Below are 23,323 nucleotides of genomic sequence, written 5' to 3'. Positions count from 1 at the left end.
GGTGAAGGTATGAAGACAGTTCTTGGGGTGGTAACCTGGAAGTTACCTGCAGCAGAACAAGAGCATTCTGATGTCTTCCTGCAAACAGGCTTAAGTGAACCCTGTACAAGAGAGTCTCCAGCAGCTGAAAGGACAAGAGATTTGGATTTTCTTCTCCCCCTGTCCCTTCCATTAGGAACTGTAGCATCCTCCCACATACGTAGTCTTTTCCATCAAAGGAATTCTCCAAATTCAAAAACTAGAGAGAAGTAATTCGTATCAATAACAACAATCATCATCATCATAATACTAGCAAAGCTTCTAGGTTGAAGTTTAAAATCATATGAATCACAAACTTTGGATAATGTCTTTCACTATCTTATGAACCGTATTTCCCCTCCTCACACCAAAATTTCACATTAAACCTCAAAAAATACTGTTTAATATTAAAGATCAAATAGTCAAAATTAAAATTTAAGTAACAAAAAAAAATATGAAATGTAACATCTTGATATTAAGTAACTCGTATTACCTGAGGAAAAGTGATGATTTCTACAAATATCCTGCAAACAGAATTCTGAATCACTTCATTTTCTAAACAACTTTTGAGTTTTCAAAAAGCTACAGTGTTTTTCATTTCACACTTTCCCTGTCATGTGCTGGTGTCCTACAGTAGAAAACGCACACTTACATGAACATTTCATATATACTTTTTTTTTTTTTAAACTTACTGTCCACCAGATTTGATAAGAGGGAGCATATTCCACCGCTGTTTCACACATTTCCTGTATCTCCTCCTTGGTTCCTCTTTTTGAGAAGAGTCTGAGGTAATGACACCAAATTTCAGGATTTTCTTTGTTGTTCTCAAGGGCTCGAGCCAAAACATTTAAAGTAGAATCTAAACACTCAGATGATGAGCTGCAAAAATTAAAAAATTTAAAAAAGCATTCACATCAACTGTGTTAGTATTAGGACTTACACAATATCAAATATGAAAAGGGATGCTTATAATTAGAATGGAAGTGACACACCGTCGGCCATCTTTTTTGTTTTTTTTAACATGTGCTGTCCTTTGCTATGAAAGTTTCAAAATTTCAGTAAGTTTTCATCCTTCAAAGGTTATTATAGGTGCAATTATCATAGTGCATGGAAAAATGAGTTTTCTAGGAAGAGTGCCAATTTGAGTTCAATTTAATTGAAAATGGGTAAGATTCATCTGTAAGCACAAATCTCAAGCTGCAATCAAGGCACTTACATCATACAGACTTAAAAATGTAAGTAGAAATTTCAAAGGCTTACTAAAGTAAGTTTGAATATTTTTGTTACATATTTAGTTTATTTTCTACAGACATCAAATATAAGCCTTTATTTCAGGTTTCTATGCATGTCATGCAGATTTTTCTCTGCCTCTAAAGCATTAAAAAAAAGTGATTTTACTTTTTGAGATAACTATCATGAGATGATACCAGCAAAGTAATACAAGATTAACTCAAATAACTGACTATATTGCAAACCACAGAGATGAGCTTTAATTCATAAACAAACTTCCATAAAACCACAGAAAGCTTCTGAGGTCATATTTATTCTGAAAACACCTTTAGAAATGACTTTGCATAGACATTTATGAGTGGAAAAACACGTCCCAGAATAAAACTAACACAGTTAACCAGCATAAGTCTGAAGCCTTCCCACGCCCTTCTATCACCACTGCCACCTACGAAGCCACTCAGTTTCTTCAGAGTGGAGGCAGGGGGGCGGTAAATGGTGGAGGTGGCGGTTTTAAGGAAAGGATCGGTTTTAAGGAAAGAATGTATTGTCTTCCACGAGGTTTTATCTCTTCTCTTCTCCCCTCCCCCCTCCTTACATTTAGAAAGCATGCTCTTCTCACCCTGCCACTTGCTGGTAGTATTGCCTTTGAGTACCGGCCTTTCCAATTCTAACACTTCTACTGTTCAGGCAGCTATTGATATAGCTGAACTGATCTTTTGCTACATGTTCGATTACCTACAGTTCACACAAAGCTTTTAGGAGAGCTGCTCCTCTCCATTCCCCTTTCCTCCCTGCTGCAGCTGCTTATTCAAAGTCAGTCTCTAGAATGAAACCATCACAACAGAACTCCTACTGAAATCATCTGATTGTCAATTAAAACATTGTACCCTGCAGAATAATCTGAAAGAACAGAAACTAGAGAAACTTAGAAATCCAAAAGTTAAAAAAAAAAAAAAAAAAACCACCACAGTAAGAAATTGACTGCTCATCTGGACCATTTCTATAGAGATAAAACCATATAGCAGAACTGTTCTTATAAGAAAGTTTTCTGATGAAAGTCATTTCAAACACTACTCCAACCATTCACTCTGTAAAGGAGAAGCTGATTTGAATTTATTTATCCACTGCTTTATCACTGGAAGTACAACATTCCACTGTAATCTTAGGAATACATTAGGTTGTGCACTTTTCAAACACAAACAATATTTCTCCCACGCTACTTTCCATCAGCTTCCGTTCAGAATCAGAACCTACCTAACGATAAACCGTCAGTGTAATTTATTACTCACATACTATACTTGATACAGTAAGGAATCTAATCTGTTTTTTAACCTGCTTTTAAGTAAAAAATTATTTGTGGCATTGCTGAACAAAGTTATTTAACATCAGAAAGGAAACTTCATCATAGCAGCATGGCTAGAACACAAAATCAAAACAAAAAATGTAGCAAACTTACCCTTCACTTTGATTCAAGTACTTGTATGCAAGTTTAATCCAAAGCTGTACATCACAGGGGTTTTCCTGAACACTTGCCTCCAAGTTGGAAATGTCATCAGTCTCACTTGTAAAATACCGGACATCATCTGGAGTCACCACGGCATCAAGAGCCGGAACTCTTTTTTTATGTTCTGTGGGATTGACTGCAAATAAAAAATTTAAATTTTTCATTTCAAAACAAAAGCGACCTGTAAGATTAGAACTCACATAAGGGGTGGCATCTATATATTTCAAATATAGCCACTGACCAGAGTGAAACACAGCTGTTTCAACATCCTCTAAAACTTTGAAGTGTGTGGTCTGTAGAAAACCGGTTATCTTTCAAATGCGAAGGCAAGAAATAAGTAGCAGTAAAAGGCTGCTTTGATCAACAGACAGCAATTAAGGCAGGTCATTAGGCAGCATTAGGAAACATACACATCTGAAAGAAAAAACTACCTCAATTCTGAGACTCTAAAAAATCCTTTTTACAGCATTTACTAACAAATCCTAAAGCTCCCACTTGCACGAGTCACATGTGAAACACCGTTCAGGTTACTGACGCTCTAGCAATCTTCCAAGTCTCAAATGCTGTTTAACAGCAGCTTTTTTTAACTCCTGACCGCAACACCAAATACTAACTCTGTACAAATTTAAGATAACTGAACGCATGAAGTTTCACTACTTCTAGTTCTGGGAGAGAAAAATAAAAAATAAAAAAGAATCCTAACAGTCTATGGGCAAAGCTGAAACGTTCTAGGGAAACTCTTCCTTATGTTCCATTTAAGAACAGGCAACCAGAAGTTCCACCTCAACTTCCAGTCACACACTATACTAAGTATTTTTTTTTTCCCCCAAATACAACAAATTCAGCTCAAACTTTACCACAAGTTTATGCACAATAAAGTTTGCACACAGGAAATATAAGGTTGAGAGAGCTATTAGAAACAGTGATTTTCTTAAGAACCGCTGGAAAAATCAGGTGCTGGGAAGAGGTTGGTAGGTATTTCCCCCAGTACTCTTTTGTAATGTATGCCATGCATCCAGATTACCGTATTTAATAGGTCCAACGGCCTGTTCCTCTTCACCACTGCTACTATCTAACAGAGGTTTTCTCCAGTACTTTGGTCTCCATTTCCTTTTATCTTTCCATGTTGTAAATGGAGGTGCTGTAAACAAGCAAAAAAGTAGAAATTCTTTTACTTTTCTGTATTCAAGATTAAAACATCTTTGCTAACAAAGGTTTTAGATAAAAAAATTCTGCGAGTGCAACACAAGTGTGTAAGTTTCCACATTACTTCTTTAAAACCTATTGTGCTCAAATGCATGTCACTTTCCCAAACTGGACTCCAAAACTTTTATATTATTGCCTTAAAACAAACTCTGCTGCCTTTAATCTACCATAAGCAGAATTTATAATACAGAAATGAATAAACTAAGCAACAAAAAAATATTCTTGGTTTACAAAATCATTAAGGTACTTACATCATTTTAAAAAGTTTATATTGTATTTAATCTACCAAGGTACTTACTGTGACTTCTACTCTCATTCACGTTGCTGGCCAGAAGAACAGCCATCTGATCCACTGACATACGGTCTCTATTTATACCAAAAAGTTTTTCAACATATTTTTCTGAAACAAGAATATTTGTAGCAATTTAGCACAACCTATTCTGAATTCATGAAATATGACTGCTTCAAGAGGTATGGTAATTTAACGTACTAGAACACAGAAATTAAAAACTGAAAATGTTCTTTTCGGCAACTTGCCTATATGGCAACAGCACTGTTACAAAATTCCAGCTCCACCGAAACAGACGTGTCCAGTAGTTACAAAAAGAAGTGAGAAAGTGGAGAGGAAAGGATTCCATGCCCATTGCTCCCCAATCCCCTGAATCCCAGCAAAACTTATCATTCAAAAAAAAAAAAAAAAAAAAAAAAAGTGTTCCACATATCAATGATTTTCACTTTTGGTAAAGACACCAAAGTAACTACCCACTGCAAAGGACTAAACTGGACAACCGCAGAAACCTTATTTTTTCATATAGCTGTATCTTATACATTGCTTTACACTGAAGTCCTTGAATCCAGAGCTTTCAATGAAAGCCATTCCCTTCAGAAATGAATCTTTGTATACAAAAGTGAACAAAAGACTCTTAAAAACCTGTGGCAGTGCCGATTTCCTCATCAGTGCTTTTTTCTGAACAGCCAATCAGTTCTAAATTGTAAGACAGAATATCCTGAAACAGCTGCTTACGGCTAAGAGTGCAATCTTTCATGTGCTGCCTAAAACAAACAAATAAGCAATTAATACATCTATCACAGCAACAATTTAATAAGGCTTATAACTACAAAGTCAGTTTCAGTACACGCTAGGGTGAGGCATAAAGAAAACAATACCCCCAAAAAACACTACAGCTTGCTTGAGATTTCTGTTCAATATGTCTGGGTCTTCTCTAAACTTAAGCCTGCACCAGTAACTTAATCCTAGTCTTCATTATTCCACTATAGCCTCACTCTTTAAAATAAACCTCTGCACACCCACTTCGCACTAACACAAAAACACAGTACTTAGAACTTCCCAGTTCAAACAATGTAGTTACAAGAATTAGATATCACTTCAAATTTATAAGATTCAAACTACGGTTTTATGGCAACAGCTGAAAGCTGATCCAAAAAGCTGTCTGACACATAAAAAGGAAAAAAAAACAGCTGAAGTCCACTCCTACTGTATTTTTCCAGTAGTTAGAGGCTTCCAACTTGAGTTCATTCTTCATCAATTCATACCCATTTCCCTTGTACCAATTTTCTAAATACACTGTGCAATACTGTTTAACAAACTATTTTTAATATAATTTAACATCAGGCTTCAAAGGAACAAACTCGGCCAGTATTTTCCCAGAAAACTAGAATTCCACTGCTACAACAGTTTGAGTTTGTGGGGTTTTTTTTCCATAGAGTATTTTTCTTGTTGTTATTGTTTTGGGAGGGGTTTTTGTTTGTTTGGTTTTTTGGGTTTATTTTGTTTGGGTTTTGTTTTGTTTTGTTTTTAACATAGTCACTTAATACTTGGTATATGCTTTATTTTAGTTAGCAGCACGATATATCCCTAGTGTGCTTAACAGTATCAACCACTAACTGAGATTCCATGATGGTCTGAAGTTACGCTGAAGCTATTAAGCAAGAGGAGTCCCATCTGAATTACAAGGCAACCAAAAGGTAAAATATTCTCTAACAGTCCATACTGATTTTCTAAATCTACATCTAAAGAGCCTCATTTCTTCATGGCTTAGATGAAAGGGTTTTTTGCCTGCCAACCAAGTATCTGCAATAGGGTATTAAAAATAACTTCTTTTTCTAGAACTTGTGCATAGAATCATAAATCCACACCTTTTAAAGAAATAAAAAACATGCCTATTACTGGTCTTCGAGTAAGACATCTAGAAGAGATGTTTAGTTCAAACAAAGAAAATTAAAAAGAACTCACCATTGGCAGTCATCATCGTTACACGTGCCTGTTAAATCAAAACGGCAGAAACACTGTTTTGGCTCAATCATATTGCTATATGTTACTGAACTGAGGTACAGTTTTTCCTTGGTTCGAAAATACGGACTAAATCTAAAATGAAACAGTGAATTATTGTGACAAAACATACAAGATAAGACATCAGTTTTTTCAAACAAAAAATTCTAAAAAAATACTTCTTCTGTATGAAATCCCATTATTTCCAAAACCCTAATACTAACAAAAAGCATCGCTGACCTATGAGTTAAAAGGAAAATGAAAAGAGTGAGAGAGGGAGGAAACAAAAGAGTACTTCTCAATCTGAAGAGATTCTGTTCTAGCATTCTCTTCTCCTCAAGGTGCAGAACTTCATTCATATAAAAACAGGAAGTGGAGTAATGACCCCGTAGGCAAAGCAAACTACTGCAATTGAACTCTGGTTTAGGTCTAGAAAAACTGCACTCATGCTCTAGTCAGCATAAGATCAAATGTCACACATAAGTACAAAAAGAACCGCTAAAGATTAACCTGAAAAAAAAGTTAGAAAAATCCACATCAGGGTGAGCTGAGCACACTAATTATTGTTTTAAGTCTTTAGCTAAAGTCTGATTATGTCAACTTTGGGATTTCTAGCTCCTTAAGGAATTGAAGCCATAACCTACAAGAAGTTAAAATAAATACTCCTGTAAAGACAGTATCCTCAATCTCCCCCTACTTAAGGGTACAGAAATAAAAAACATGAAGCACATGGCAGGATTCAATTGCTTCAGTTCATGTTCCAGACTTTTGTTTTCTAAAATTTAATGTGTAGGAACAAAGCTCTCTTCAGTCAAAAGACTGATATGTCAAACTGATTACACTTGCAGGTGCCTACTTAAAGTCAAGATGAATCACTGTGGTCATGCCTTTTTCCAGTGAGCAGGAATACAAAAATAGGCAACTGGCTCAATCTCGACTCAGACAATGTAAATCCTAGGCAAGTTTAAAGACTGCATAATTAAAATATGCCTCTGTTAATTTTTTCCTGGATTTTAGATTGCTTCATATTGGATACAAAAATCCTGTTTTCAAATGCTTAACTATTATTTGTTCATTTAGTTATACCAAATACTAAGCCAGTTGCAAGGAACTGCATGTAATGCAATATAAAAACAGCACACTGCACAAAAACAAGGGACTCATGCATACCAGAAAAAGTGGCTAAAATCATTAGGTTCCCTAAACTAGACAGAATTGTTCCAGGACAGTCAAGTTTCTCACTCCAATTTGTCTTTGTGTACATGCCTGGGTATTAGGGAAGAACAGTGAAGAATACTTGAACACAATTACACAGAAGTCAGAGCTGCTACAGTCTTCATACCTGTAGGATTTAAATACTAGAAGAGGACTATGATACGGTCCAAATGGAAATGGTTTCACTTCAGTTTGTTTATTTTGCGATGTAACAAAATCCATGTCCACTGAAATTTCCTAGGAAACAGATAAACAGATATACAGCAATTGCAATACCACCTAATAAAGACAACTTTCATATTTAGTTTTAAAGCATTTACCTGACCACACAACAGATCTTCCTTAGGTACTATAAAGGCAGTACTTTTCACTAGCAGCTCTTTCAAGCTGTCAGCTTTAGCATAAAGTTTTTTCAGTTCATCAATATTCAACCCAAGAAACAGCTCAGGCTCCTCCGATGCCTTTTTAGAAAGTTTGTTTATAGTTTCCTGTTTTGGAGTGTCCATGTGTTTAAGATTCGGTTTAGTGAAAGAATTAGATTCTCTGAAAGATCTCCTTCGTTCTCGGTTTGAATTAGACAGAACTTCATCATCAAAGTAGTTTTCTTCACTGTCCAAAGACAATTTATCCTGTGTAAGATCATGAAGTGATGGCTGAGGTAATGCAAATTCAGATTCCTCTTCTGCATGAGGTGCAATATTTGATTGTTCCTTGGTTTGAAGTGCACGGGCCTCTTTCAATTTCTGAATCTTTAGAGCATATTCATACTCTAGTTGCTGCAGCCGTTTTTTCTCTAGTGCAATCAATTCTGCTGAATGCTTTTTTGGACTTGATGCAGGGGAGTTCTCCAATTTCAACATTTTGCTTGGCTGAAAAGAAAAAAATTCCCTTTATTTCATTTTCACATTTACTGATCTATTGACAGAAGGAAAATGAAACACGGGCAAGGTATTTAATTCAGAGTTTATAAAAACGTATTTTAAACTCTTGCCAGAAAATTTCAACAAACAGCAGGAAAACCACAAAATACTTTGCCACAATTCAGTTGGCAGGTTTTTCGATAAAAACTACACTACATCATATACTGGGCTTCAACAGAAGTTCTGGCCACATTTAAAAGGTGAGCTATAAAACAAGTATACACTGGAGGAGGGGGAGGACAAAAAAACAGAAAAAAAAAATTTACTAAAATATTTTAGCCTTGTTTTTCCATATTTTGTTTTTCAAAACACAGATTCCCTCTTCAGCCTCTTTGCTAGATAGCTCTACCAGTATCACTGATGTCTACAGACAGTAAAGTATTTCCTTCCTTCCTTCACAGGCACATAGCTCCTCTTACTATTTATCTATTAATGATGCTCCTCTGCACAGAAACGTGGGCTTTGAACAGTTTTCTTTTAAGTGATTAATGCTTTTTCTGTTTTATTCTCAAAAATACAGGAAACCAACAGGAAGATTCCTACAGCGCTTCTGAAATGTTTTGCTATTTTCCTGAAACCCCATTTGAACTAACCTAATCAAAATTGCTACAGCTTTTCAAGTGCAGCATGATTTAAAAGCATGCAATAGACTTACTCCAAGATGATCTTGCTCCAGTTTTCGTTTCCCAATTTCCTTACTCGCTACTGCTTTTGCTCGAGCAAGTTCTTCCCCATATTTTAAAGCCAGAGCTTTTTTTACGGTAACTCGTTGCTGAACTTTATGAATCTGAAAAAAGGAAAAAGAAAAAAAAATACTACAGTAAGATGCAAATTTTCATATATGACCATATAATAAAATATAATCAGAAAAAATATAGGAATTAATAAAGGAAAAATTCAAAGAAAGCCTACTGCCTCCGAAAATCAGGCTTCCCATTTCAAGGCTTCCAGCTCTAGGAAACAGAAACACTTCAAAAAAAATGGAAGTTACTTGTTCCTGAAGCTTCTTGAGAAACATCTTATTAGCATTCAAGATCTTCTCTGTTGCTTGTAGCTGCTCAGCCAGTTTGTTAATTTTATTCTCAGCAATTCGAACATTCTCTCTCTTCTTGGCCTCTTGTTGCAACAAATGTTTCAAGACAGATTCATCCTTCATCAACAGAAGTCTAAAAGTAGAAAAGCCATGGAACAAATTTTTTACCAAAGGGAAGCTTCTCAGAGCTATCGCTGCTCCTCTGAAACCCTAGTTCGTTAAGAACCCAGCTCTTTTTCACTTATCAAACAACATTCTAAGTTTCTGCAGATAGTCTTCACATCCACGAGAAAATAAATACTGGTAGTACATGCAGCAGATTTCAGTATCTCAAGTTCTGCATATCAGTATAAAGCACATGAAAAAACGCTAGTCATGAGGACAGTGCAAGGTAAGCAAGTGGTGAATCTTTAATATCGTTTTTAACACTAGGACATCCAAAACACATGTTCTTGCTTTCTGTTAAGTAACAACCCAAAGGCACATACCACACATTAGCAGACTACAAGCCATAGTATTATGGCACAATAACAGAGTAATCAAACATTTAAGGCTATGCATTAAAGGAAGCACAATAAAGACTCAGATAGATGGGAGTGAATAAAGGGAGGGGGGAAGAATGTCCTTCAACTGACGTCTGACCACAAACCAGTCTGTTCACAAGACCACACAGAAACAATAAAGTGGTAAAGGAAGCAGAGAAGGATGCAAAGCACTTACACATTTTGGATGTATGTAAAATACACTAGATAAAGACTTTCTTTTTTGTCACATCTAAATTCCTAGACTCTTACAATGCAAAACTGCTATGAAATCCTTCTCACATTCACAGTCATCGTGCTTTGAGCCTGCTCCCAAAGTTGACAGGAATTTTACGTGAAGAAGTGTTTACTATTCTCATCCTGCTAAGCAAACAAGGTAGGACTCACGACAGTGAAATACGTACCTGTTTTTCTTAAGCTTTGCTTCTGCTTCTGTGACTTGTTTGGTCACTACTGCTATTCTCCCAATTCCATCAACTTCACCATCAGAATTTGCAGGGGACGAATTGTTCCTCAGCAGATCAGACTTAATTAAGCGTTGCTTCTCACGACTAAAACAGAGATGTTAAAAGCAAAGATGTTCAGTAGCTTCAACATTCATTTCGATGTGTACTCCCAACAGTTTTAAAATCTTAAAAAAAGTAGCAGGACAAGATTTCAAGTTAAAAGAAAAAGAACCTTCCACAACTGCGATCAACTACTGTAAATCAGTTCAAATCCAAAGACTTTCTTTAGACTCCTACATTGTGTTACCAAAACTTCAGCGGGGGAAAAACCTGAAGGTAATGGAAAAGTTTTCAAACTCAGGTTTTCCTTCCAGTTACAAAAATAGACTAGTAAAGGACTACAAAGAATATACACTTTACATTAACAATTAAACTCAGTTGTACCTGGCAATCTCTTCTTTCAAGAGTCTGTATTCTATCTTCTTATCTTCTGGTAGAGCCTCTGGAGTTCTCATTGGATCATTTTCTTTTTCTGATTTTGGAGGGGCTTTGATTTTTGAGGCCTGTTACAATGACGTTCAAGTCAATACTAGTCACACATAGTTTAAAATACAGCTATTAACTACTATTTTTAAGAGGCATTTCAGCACAAACTTAAAGCTGTTCAAGGCTAATAAGATCTTTTAAGCCAATTTTTTTTTGCTAGTAATTAAAGATGCATTGAATTTTAATTTAAAAAATGAAACCAAAATATATTACAAATTCTATCTTCAGGGTGACATCTTAACCAAAAAATCCCTTTAATTATTGGATTTAATTTAATCCAAATTGCAACGTAATGGTCCAGACAGGAGTAATGTACTCAAGTCTTGCCCATTTCTGATGTAATCCAGTATTTCTTGACCCAATTATAAAGTTTAAATTCCATATACAAAGCAAAATAATTACAAAATAAACCTATTAAATGCTGACAGTGTTTACCTCAACATTTCTCCTTGCTTCTTTTATCATTGATTCTAGTCCTCCAAACACACTGTTAGTTGAGTTAGACGGCTCTCCATCAGACTCGCTATCATCCGAGTCATTTAATGTAACCACAACAGACTTGTGTTTTGGAAGCTGTAGAGAGAATGAACAAAGTTTTATAGCAAGAATAAGAAGTTAGAGACAGATACAACTGAGCACATATTTATTAGAAAAGAAAAAGGAGGTTAACTTCTTTTGTTATCATGGCACACCAAGTCCACAGTCTAAGAAAAAAAAAAAAATCTAAGCATTTGTGCATCTCCACTACAAGATAGAGACACTGTACCCATTCTTGATACTGTAACATGGAAAGTACTCAAACATTTTCAATCTGTTTCCAAGTATCTGTAGCATATTTACGTCTCCATGGTCATAGCATATGAATCTCAAATCTTTGACTGTTATACTTCATAAATTATTTCAATGGTAATAAAAATGATCATCTGCCATTTGCAAGCAATTTCAAGTAACTGAGAAGCAACAATCAATCAAGTCTGCATGAGAAATGCTGTGGCAGACACGCCAGAAGTCCCTCATCTTTTTGCCACAGTTGTGTCCCACCGTTACACTTAGCTGACCTTGCAGTGAGCTGCTCAGCCAGTTAAACTGGCAGAACACCAACAGTACATAAAAAACAAATGAAACAAGATGAACTGCTTTTTGCCAACATCACTAATTCAAACAGCTTACTGAAGATCAGATGACTGCCAATTCCAGCACAAAGATAGATGTAGAAACAAGCAGACAATTTAGATTAACCTCAAATGCTCTGGAATTATAGCTTGAAAAGAAGCAACTTAAGTTCACATTTCCCAGACTGCTCTTCCCATCTCCAAGTGTAGACCTGGACAATTACAGTTACACATTTAACCTCTACCGCAGGACAGGACCTCTTCAAAGATCTAAGTGTCTTTTGAGGCACACATGCCACAAAAAACTCTACTTAAATACCCAATTCCACAATAATTTCTTTTTTATATTCTCTTTTCTGGAGAGTTTATAAAATAAGGATCATATCTACTACTTCTGAATGCACTACTGCTGCATATTTTTTGCACCACCATAGCACAGGTAGGTAAAATTCCAATTTACATTGGTGCAAGGGAACAGCACAAGGCACTGGTCCTCTCCTCACAAATACGCTCTGGCTGTAGCTCCATGGAAAGCTAAACTCGTCAGGCAAGACACCTCATCCTTCTACCCATCTCCAGATGGCCAGTATACCCCTTCCCTACCACTGGCTCTTGGTATTCAAAGACCAAAGATGCCAAGCTGCTTTTGGCACAGTTGCATAGGGCAAACTGTCTCTAACTGCCTTCCCTGTTTCTCTTCTAGAAGAAAAGCTGATAGTGGGGAGGGTCAAAGTCAGCTTTTCTCCAGGTGTTGTTTCCCAGTTGTTATTTTTTGATGTGGTTCAGCAAAATGTTTAACCACCAGTAAAGTAACACCAGGCAACTACCATCACACTGCCTTCAGTAAAGCTAGCTTCTACTGCAGGGGAACCACAGCCTCAGCTGTAACACAGGATCTCTCCGTAATGTCTTAAGACATATTTTCAGTCTGTGGTGAACAGATCTCTGAGCATCCATGCTACTTCGAAAAGGGGTTACAAAATGTCACTGAAAAAGCAAGCCAGTATCTGTAGGCTATTCCACTATGCAGAGGTCCTCAACTCCACAGATGACATCCCAAGGTTTGTAAATTTAAAACCTCTTCTGAAATATGGTACAGCATACTCAATCATTCAAAAGCTACCAAGCTCCCAAAACTATGAAATCAGATTTCAAAAACCTAAAGAATTTGCTTTTTCTATACCTTTGACTTTTTAATTTCTGGATATATCCAACAATGCTCACAGAAAAACTATCAATTTTTTAAGTTCAAAATTAAATTCTCATTAGTTCACTTTTTTTAGGCTCTAGAAATACCACATACTACAAAAGTTAAAAAATAAGAACATAACCATTCAATACAAATTGTTTCTAGAAGCTTAAACTAACAGGAGTAATCGATACTGTTTTCACATCGAATTGTTTTCAGAGGACACCTTGTAACTAGTCTCCTGTGAAAATTATTTGGCCATAAGATCTTTAAAACACACACCTATTTTACATATAAATATTCTATATCCCAAGCTATTTAAAAAAAATACCAAATACAAAATGCTTTGTTTCTATAATAATTTTTGTAAAAAAGAAACTAGCCAAGCTAGCTGATTCAAATACAAGGTATTAATCTGTCAGCTTTAACTAAGCTAACAATCACTGGTAACAGACACCAAATTTCAGTTGCAGGTTTTTTAACATTTACATAACACCTTTCAACACCACAGCTGATAAGAGACATTTATTGTTATTAAACCAACAGCTCCCCAGTAACATGTGTTCTCCCTCATTTATGCCACAGTAGTTTGTGAAGTCTCAGGACAATAGAATTTGTGGTAATTTAACATGTCTTTCAGAATAGGTTTAGTACTTAAACATAAGAACACTGAAATGTGACACGATTACAGAAAGGACAGAAGCATGCCCAAACTGAATAATTACTCTAGTTATATCTAGCATTTAAAGTAGACTGTGAAGTTGGGTACAGACAAACAAAAAAAAAAAAAAAAGATATATCCACCTTAAGAGCACTATTTTCCAGAAAGTAAAGTAGGCCTTAGAATGACCAAAAAAGGAGCATTCAGGTCTCTACCATCTTAAGGTGTTTTGGTTTTTTTTTTCCATTATGGCATCAGGTGACCAAGTGGTCATACAGTCTGTATTTATGAGCAAGAAAGCTGTTGGCCAGCTACAGCTACATTTGATAGCTATATTATAGCATCAAAAATACTATATATTCCTCCAAATTCAGTAAAAAACAACAACAAAAAAATCATTGACTAGAGACATTATCCACTGACAGAAAGGCAAAGGTACGGACTCAATCACTATTCATTAGAGATTCTGCATGGGAAGGAGCTACAACAAATCAAGCTTTGTAAGATGTGTTGTTAAAATAATGACAAAACTAGTCACTAGGTATGGTTCACTGCCATAAACAGATCAGTAGATTACACATCCAGTCTGGCGTAACACAGGCAAATATGTTTTTATGACGCTGTTCCAGTAATCCAGGGAGACTGCAGACATCACAAACAAAATGCCAGCTGCACACACCTCCATGACCATTTGAATGAAGGTCAGGTTACAGAATGCGGCTTGAGCTAATGTAAGAAAGTCTGCTGCTGCCTGAAGAGAATACTCTCTCCTCTGTCTTCCACCCGCACTCAGACATGCCATCTGCCACCACTTTTGTGCTAGCTCGAATGCTCACACACTGTTCACTGAAAAAAATTCAACTACCCCTAGAAGTAAAAGTACTTTTTCTCCCCCAAGGGTAGTTATCTAACCAGTTTAATATGGTAAGTGAGTTAAGAAACATGACTGAGGCTCCAGATCCCAGTTTAAAAGAAGGGAGACACTATTTGGCCAGGAGCAGCAGAAAGAGCAAGACCACCTCATTTTTGGCAACAGTGACTAGATTGGCTCAGCTACCATTGAACAGCACGTTTCAGTCTGTGCTAATCTGGAAAATAAATTAATTGCACTATATTTACAGTCTCTTCCAGCTCAGATGAGTGCTGGTGTGGTCTGATGCTCTCTTAGGCTGTAAATTCTTACTTCAGTGTCAAATTCTTTCTCGAAGAGCATATGGATTATCAAAGTTCCTAATAATTCAAATGTTTAATTGAAGCTACACCCTTCTGTGCTGTATCACTAGAAAATCTGATGTTCACTTCAAGGGAGGACACCTTCAATTCAAAGTCTTATTAATAGAAAGCACCAATGTTTCCTTACTGTGATCACTGCTCGTGGAGCCCTCGGTACTCTAACAAACTTTGTATTTTGTACCCGTGGCTGAGACACGGTATTAATACTGACAGCGGACAGATTGCTTCTTGGCACAGACTGCAAATTATCCGGAACAGGAGGGGAAGGTGGACCACTATTACTTGAAGTTTCCTAACAAAATAAAACAAAAATACAGTTATAAAAATACACACTACACACAGCTATTTTAAAAGACATAAGCATAAATGAGATTGTTCCATACACGTCTGGGAACTTCAAGTTGTGATTTAGGCAGACCATCCAAATGTATTAGACAAATATTGCAATTCTGCAATAATATCAAACAAGCACACAGGAATATGCCAATTATTCACAGGTTAACTGCAAAAGATCTGTGACCTTTTAAGGAAGTCAAAACCAATCAAAATTTTCAAAACCACAAACTGTTTCTCACTCCATAAAAAACAAAACAGCAAAAAACAAAACAGTTAACCTCTCCTAACCCCTTGTGCCAAATGGTTGAAACAAAGTTTAAGTGTCCTGTTTTCCAACTGACAACTGATAAACAATAAACCTTGTTTTGAAGAACACTAAATCCTCATTCCCCTGAACACAATTTTCAGTACCTTGAAGTTTCAGAATTCCTTCAGAAATAAAAGACAAGCTGCAATTTAAAATTCAAAGGGTATTCCAGGGTGATGTGAGTTTTGGGGCAAAGAGTGATGGAAATTCAGAGAATCTTTCCCCCCCCAAGTCATCAGGCAGCACAAAAAAGCCTCTAATCCTCATTTAGCAGGTCACATTTAAATTCTGGTCAAGATTGCCATCTAGAGGTTTACATTCAAAAACCAACAAAGTACCTCAGATCTGAAAGCTCGTTTGTTGGCTAGAGATTTGAGTAATTCTTCTCTTAAGAGCATCTCCTCTTCCTCTTCCTCATCTGCAAATGGAGGTTTTGGTGGCTGTTCAGGCTCTTCAGGGGGAAGAGGTGGAAGAGGTGGAGGCGGCTCAAGAGAAACACAAGAAATACTCTCCATGTAAAGCTGGCTCAAAGATGGTACAGGCTGAGATAAAAAGGAAAACAGGGGTTTGAAACGTGAAAATTATTATGACTTTATGATTATTTAGCAGAGGTTGAAACCTAAATTACTTAATGGTTTAAAATTCATTCAAATTGCAGTGGATTTAGATTATTGTCAAAGGTTGCTGCTAAACAGTTAGTAATTACCCAAAGAAGATAATGGGAACAACAAGGTTACATTTGGCTAGTAGAGTAGTGCAGACATACAAACTAAATGTAAACGAGAACACAGAACTAGAGAGAGTCTAGCCACAGAAATATGGCTGACCAGATAGGTTCACACTGCTTGAAAAAACAGTCCTTAAACACCTTTATGAATTTGTCTTAGCTAACAAAATTACACTTTCCCTTCATCAAAAACTCAGAAGCTGTCTTGGCAGGGAACGGCAACTCTCTACTGCTTTACTAAGAAGGGTAACAATCATTCAGTGAAGAAAAGGAGTGGGGAAAAAACCCACACTAATTCAATTTTCATGTGGACTCCTAGGTGAGAAGACAGATAGCATACAGTCAAAATGCACAAAGTTTAAAAGCAGGACTGTGATGAGCTACATTTTTGGTTGATTTTTTTCACCCGCCTAGGTAAAAAGTCAAAGAACAAGCATATCTACATACACGGCCTAGAGCTAAGAGGTAAAGTTGCCTTGTGCTGACAATTCCAATACATTATTTTTCCTTATGTGCTTCAGGCAATTTTTGCTTTCTGTTATGAAACAGCATAGCTCTAACAATGAAAGGAAATTTTAGTGTAACAGGGAGAACTTCCATTAAACAGGAACTGGATCAGCCAAAAAATAGCTGAAATAAACAGTGTTAAAAAAGCAACCACAAGTCTATCACATAATTCATGGGAATCAACAAACAGAGAATTGTGTCAAAAACAGAATCTAAATTTAATCCTAACTCTAGCATTAGACATGAGATACAAAATGAGAATTATCAACATTTTCACAACCACGCTCCTTTCAAGGCTACTTACCGGAATTGGAGGTGGCAGTGGCAAGGAAATTGGTGGTATTGGAGGTGGAAAATATCCCACTGGACACTCAAAGAAAGGAGGCTGCGCTGGAGAAGAAGCTGCAATTAAAAAAATTCCCCAGTGTAAGAAATCTGGCAGCTAACTACTAAACACCAACTCATCCTTATACTTCAACTGATTTAATGCAGCAGCAGGAGACAAATGTTTTTACTATGCATCAGTTTGCAAGGTACTATCAGACACAGCACAGTGCACTTCTTACATGTATTTACGTAACAAAGAGTAGTTATCTGTCCTTTTTCTATTTTACCTATGAAATGCAAGTACAGCCAAACAGTACTACTAAGGTAATGATTCAGAATGATTCAGTCCTCGTATTTGATTTAATTTGCAAGAATCCACCTTCTTCAACTACGTATCTCACGGAGTCTCCTGATTACCGGCTACCAAAAATACAATACAAACTGGGACAGAAGCAGACCTAATCGACAGCTGATACTGAATTCCAAAACAAAACTAGACCTTGAGATGCTTCAAGAGAAGATTCATGTAGCTTATACATCCAAAACAGCAGGTGCAGTATTTTAGCAAACTAATATATAAGGCAGGCTGACAAGAAATGAGAAGAAAAATTAAAAAAAAGATGGAATATGAAAAGCAAGAGAATAAAAACAATAAATAAAGTAGTATGCTTAATGAAGCTTTCTCAACACTACACATGTTGAGATGGAACAAGGAAACCTGAGTAACTCAAATGCACCTCAAACTCAGAGTTAATAAATGATTTAGGCTGAAAGAGACCTCTGGAAGGCATATGCCCCAGCATCGGTGCTCAAAGCAGGGCTGCTGTCAAACGCAGGTTGCTAAGGGCCTTGTCCAGTCAAGTTCCAAGTATATTTGAGGATGGAGATTCCACAACATTTCCAGTTAACCTGTTATAGTGTTTGACCATTCTCTGTGAAAGCCTTCCCTTACATCTAACCAAAATTTATTTTGTTACAATTTAAGCATTGCCCCATTCTTCTGTTGCACACTCCAGAGAATTTGGGTCTGTCTTCTCTATAACTGCCCACTACATAGCTGAAGACAGTAGCAAAAGCCTTCCTTAGCCTTCTCATCTCAATAGAAACTCAGCTCTCTCAGTCTCTTTTTCATACATCAAGTGCTCCGGTTCCCAATGAACTTTATGAAAAGCATGCCTGAAACAGTTTCCCTTAGTCAAAACTAGTACGTCACTACTTTTCTCCTACCATGAAACCAGAAAACTGATGCAGTCTCATCAGTGTTTAACAGCCCCCTCCAAAAACCCACACTTTACAGTCACAGTGCTACAACCCAGACTGCAGTTCGCCTTTACCGTCCAAAGCCACACTGCTGACTCACATTTCACTTAACGTCCACTGGGACCCCCAGGCCCTTTTTTGCAAAGCTGCTGCCTAGCCAGTCAACACCCCAGGGCCCTCACTTTTTACACAGCTGCTTGGGAACGTGAAGGAATAAACTCTACAGTACCGCAACGAGAACAGTATAACTTTGAAGACCTTCAAAATACCACTACAGCAGAGATGCAGAGGAAAGACAACCATCGTTAAAAGAAGACAGAACTTGCTCACCTTAAAACGTTAGTTCTATAACTGCCGCATCTCAAAAGAAAGACTTTCCTTCTAAAATGATAGCTCACGTCCTACTTTTTAACTACTTTGACCAACCACCATATACGAAAACTGTAAATAAGTCTTACCTGGAGAGTTAGTTTCACTGTCTGTATCCATAGCAACTTCATCATAATTATCATACTGATATATGCCTCCTGCACTATCTGTAGACTGCTTATCCAAAGACCATCTCAAGTCCGTATCTGAAGACTAAACACACAAGAAAGTGTATTTTATTTAGCTGGTCTCATGTTATTCTTTTAGAGCAAATCAATTACAAGTAAATTTTAGAAACAGGCCCTTATAATTCTGTCTTCTAATTGCTTTACAGATACAAATTACTTAGCTTGTACAAAAAGAGCAAACTGAAGATTACTTTTTAACCAAACCCACTGCAGGTGGCAACTTGCAAATTAACAGTTTTAAAACCGGATCTCTTGCGGGGGGGGGGATCATGGTACATAGAAGCAATTTTTAAATACCCATTAGGTCATTATGTATCTGGTATATTGTCATGGTATATTGCCATTTCTGAAACACTGAAAGATAACTAAATGCTTTATTTTTTCTGCTAATCTGTCATGGCAATTACCAAGAGTGCTTGAACTACCCTTGTTAGAAAGAACACAAAATTTCACAAGTATCATCTTTACTATGACAAAGGCTCTGTGTTCAGGTGAAACACATTGTGACTGTTCCAAGACTGATGTGTCAGGTGGAGAATTCTTTTATTGTTCCAGAAGGAGCCACACATGACAGTGAAAAATGCCCAGAGACTGTCAACTAACAAATCAGACTGTTTAACGAACACGTAAGACTATATGGATGCCAATCAATGTTCAGTGAACACCAAAAATATTCGGAACAGGTAAGTATGACTTCTTCGACTCCTCAATTTGTATCTGTCAGAGGCGTACAGCAGACATTTTGGTAGCTTTTAGACCTTCTACTGTTCGGTTAAACACTTTTAGCCTCATTTTTCCACTCATTATCATTACAAATGGGACTCTTCTATAACACAACCTCAAACAGGGAGTCCCATTTCCCTTAGCTGAAGTTTCATTTCTCCTTACCATATCAGTAGCTCCAAGCACTTGAAGCATCCAGCTTTTTGCCCAAAGGGAATGCCTGTCTAGCATGGGATTAGAACACTGTAAACAATGAAATACTTTGAGCTTTTCTTTTTTTTTTTTTTTTTGGGGGGGGGCGGGGGGGAGTCGTGTAGGGGGTGGAGGGGCAGTAAAGAAATCACTTGTGAATCCCAAATATAACACCTGAACACCATATAACAAATTTGTTACCCTGCTTCTCCATCTCCTCTTTCCTCCAACTAGCTTCATAAAACGATTGTACTGCTCTTCTTGATTTGAAAGGTCCCTAATTTTTCTGATTTCTTCTTCTCTCTTTCTTCTCTCCTCCTCTTCTTCTTGTTTCCTCTGTTCTTCCTCCTTCTGACGCCTGTCTTGTTCCTTTTGCTGCTGCATCTTCTTTGATGTCTTCGTCTGCTGTTTCCTCAAAGCTTGCTTGGCTTTAAATAAAAAGATACACGATTAACTCCACCTCACCTAAATGGTTCCCCCTAATCCTAGATTCTTTCAGAGCTTTGACTAGATGTACGGGGTTTTAGAAGGATTAAAGGCTCACTGTCCAATGTTTCACATAACGTACTATGTTTTATTTCAGAGGTCATGCCATTGATAGCTGTTTTAGTAACATTAAACTTATTACCTGTAGCACTAGGTTTTTTTGTTGAATGTGCTTTTGTACTGGCTTTGACTTTCTGTGTTAAACTTTTCATTTTTGTTAATTTTTCCTTGCTTTCCTTCATCACCTGTTGTTCTTTTTGCTGCCATTTTTTACTAGCGGACTGCAGTGCAAGAAGCCTAAGTTGCAATTCAGACATCTCCTCCTCATCATCAATCAGCTTCTTGAGAAGCAAAGAGAAGAAAGGACAAGACAAAAAGTCAAGAAACAACATTTAATAACTAAATCTTTTTTTGAAAAAGTCATTTGAAGTCTGTCCTAAAATTTTTACCATGAGAAAACTTAAAAATCCTACCATACTGGTAAGTGCCATTCCTTAAGAATGGACTGTTTCTATTACTGAGACATTTCTAGACTGCAATTCTGAAAAAGCCAGAGTATCATCACGCAATCATGCCTTATCTGCAGGGGAATACTTTCTTACCTTTTCAGATGTAACATCTGAAGTGCTAAGCTTTCGCACTGCTGTTTGTTCTTTGTCTTCTGCACCTTTCAAAAGAAAAATACCATCTTTTTCAGCGAGTTGTTTCTCATGAGATAGAGCTACATTGAAATGATGTGCAGAATTTAATCCATACAAACATATTTTATTGGTATCATTGGTATATAGCGTAAAACACAATAGCAGTTGTATGTATAAGATCACATTAACAAACTAACACAAACTTGGCACGTCTGATGAAATCCACATCATCATGATACCGTATGCCTAAGGCAAGAGTTGTCATTTTTTAATAATTCTCTGTCTTAAGCTTGAGACATACTTCCCCAAAAAGCAGAGAAAAACATATTTGGAGACAAGTTGAAAAGACTTCTTGCCATCTGTTTTATGCTACCATCTCATATCAGCTGCTGTCCTGAGCATCTCAGATTCCAATGCCAGCTATTTTGAGTAACTGGTCAGTCATTTGCAGAATTAAATACAAAGGCTCAAAGCTGTGTTAAGAACACACTCGCTCGATTTCATGCCAAAGGAAAACAGAAGAGAGTTATCCTGTGCAAACGAACAGTAAATAGTAATGCTTTCCTGCAAAACATTAAGATATTGACATATTAATCTGTTAGACTGCCTAAAGGCCATATATTCATCTAATTATCACAGTGTGCATATATATACACATTAACATATTTTATATATAAATGTACATAATGCTGTACATTATACTACTACATAATTTTGCAATTATAGCTAATAACTGTTCATATAATTTGACATCAAAACTATAATTACATGATTCATATATAGCCACATATATTGTATATGTTTATTTGCATAAGAGGAAGGAAATCAACATTTAGAGAGAAGCTTGAAGATTTTTTTCCTGTATTAGCCTTTCTTCAAAGAGAGATTCCCTCCCACACTTCAAACTGGTAGAAGATACGTTTGCAGGTCGTACAGCTTTTAGTCTTCCCAGCATTTTATGAAAGCCACATTCAGAAAGGTGCTGTTTAAAATACACCAGAGCCTTATACTTAAACAAAAATGGTACGCAGCAAGTGCTGAGGGTCTTGCTGCTTGCACACGCATGTGCTTTTAAAAGCACACACACAAGAGGAAAAAAAATAGTATCTAATACCCACATGTATTCTAAAAGAAAATTCAAAAAAGTTCTCACACTAAGCAAAGATCCTAACCATTCAGTTCACAGGATGGAAGCAGGGAGACACAGATGGTTGCTTCTGTGATGCAGACATAGGCAGGGACATACTACACAAAATAAAACACTTTCAACCCAGAAGGGAACAACACAGGCAGAACAGACTAATGGGCAACAAGCGAAGGAAACTAGGGAATACTGTAAAGCTGCTGTCAGAGCAGTCAAACCACAGAGAATTAATTCTAGAAGAGACACAAACTTCCTTGAGTTTTAAGACAAGTTCTTCAACTTGAAGAGGTCTAGAGAAACATCCAGTACACTATTTAAAAATAAATATAACAGGAAAACAAAATTTTGCTAATTTCCTAATATATACATAATCAAGTAGTACACATTCAGTTGATACACATAAATTAGCAATAACTGAAATCAGCTGAGTTTTTCTAGTTTGGAAGCCTATATTACATTGCCATAAACAGTCCCTCATATATAAAAACGATCCGAAAGCAGACAGATTATGTCATACATTTGTGGTGTGCAAAAATTAAGATGCTCTTAACGTGCATGCTATAGCATCTATTTTCACTATCTTATGAACTGTATTTTCAACTTCAGTGCTTCTAAGTTTTGAAGTTGGATTTTTTTTTGAGACTGTTTTACTTTTTAAATAGCTCTTTGATTCCTGCTTTGCTATGTTCTCTTCTTGCAGGCTACAGGAATATTTTTCTTTTTAATCGTCAAGACATGTTTTTCCTCATGTCTCCCATTAAAAAGTACATTACCTCTTAGAGAATACCAGAAGCTATTCTCCCCCTCCTTTTTTTCTTAATTAATGGGAAAGACACAAAGCTAAAAACAATACCTAGAATGAGGTGGTTTGACTACTAATTATGTTTTCTCTTTCAGATTCTTTACAGGCTTTGTCTTCTAAATTCTCATTCTGAAGTTACATATAAATCATTCTTACCTTCAGTGTTCCA

General features: G+C 36.6%; 1 protein-coding gene across 3 annotated transcripts in view; it reads right to left on the bottom strand.

The window, feature by feature from the left end:
* ZFC3H1 (zinc finger C3H1-type containing) overlaps positions 1 to 23,323 on the bottom strand; it is a 44,671-nt gene that overhangs the window by 15,416 nt on the left and 5,932 nt on the right. The window contains exons 3-23 of one of the 3 annotated variants that reach the window (XM_075427942.1): positions 21,170 to 21,234; positions 20,710 to 20,908; positions 20,283 to 20,509; positions 19,068 to 19,191; positions 17,327 to 17,424; positions 16,127 to 16,330; positions 15,273 to 15,437; positions 11,386 to 11,523; positions 10,849 to 10,967; positions 10,363 to 10,509; positions 9,375 to 9,549; positions 9,039 to 9,170; positions 7,784 to 8,332; positions 7,591 to 7,700; positions 6,213 to 6,344; positions 4,890 to 5,011; positions 4,257 to 4,358; positions 3,777 to 3,893; positions 2,705 to 2,888; positions 711 to 897; positions 47 to 238 (exon numbers count right to left, since the gene is read on the bottom strand). In XM_075427942.1, the coding sequence (XP_075284057.1) occupies positions 47 to 238; positions 711 to 897; positions 2,705 to 2,888; positions 3,777 to 3,893; positions 4,257 to 4,358; positions 4,890 to 5,011; positions 6,213 to 6,344; positions 7,591 to 7,700; positions 7,784 to 8,332; positions 9,039 to 9,170; positions 9,375 to 9,549; positions 10,363 to 10,509; positions 10,849 to 10,967; positions 11,386 to 11,523; positions 15,273 to 15,437; positions 16,127 to 16,330; positions 17,327 to 17,424; positions 19,068 to 19,191; positions 20,283 to 20,509; positions 20,710 to 20,908; positions 21,170 to 21,234 (3,488 nt within the window). The remainder of the gene's footprint in view (positions 1 to 46; positions 239 to 710; positions 898 to 2,704; positions 2,889 to 3,776; positions 3,894 to 4,256; positions 4,359 to 4,889; positions 5,012 to 6,212; positions 6,345 to 7,590; positions 7,701 to 7,783; positions 8,333 to 9,038; positions 9,171 to 9,374; positions 9,550 to 10,362; positions 10,510 to 10,848; positions 10,968 to 11,385; positions 11,524 to 15,272; positions 15,438 to 16,126; positions 16,331 to 17,326; positions 17,425 to 19,067; positions 19,192 to 20,282; positions 20,510 to 20,709; positions 20,909 to 21,169; positions 21,235 to 23,323) is intronic. The other 2 variants (XM_075427944.1, XM_075427943.1) reach the window with 2 other exon arrangements.

This window comes from Opisthocomus hoazin, chromosome 8 (genome assembly GCF_030867145.1).
Source record: "Opisthocomus hoazin isolate bOpiHoa1 chromosome 8, bOpiHoa1.hap1, whole genome shotgun sequence".
Taxonomy (NCBI): Eukaryota; Metazoa; Chordata; class Aves; order Opisthocomiformes; family Opisthocomidae; genus Opisthocomus; species Opisthocomus hoazin.
The sequence above is the reverse complement of the archived record's forward strand: the minus strand, read 5'-3'. Positions and strand labels throughout refer to the sequence as shown.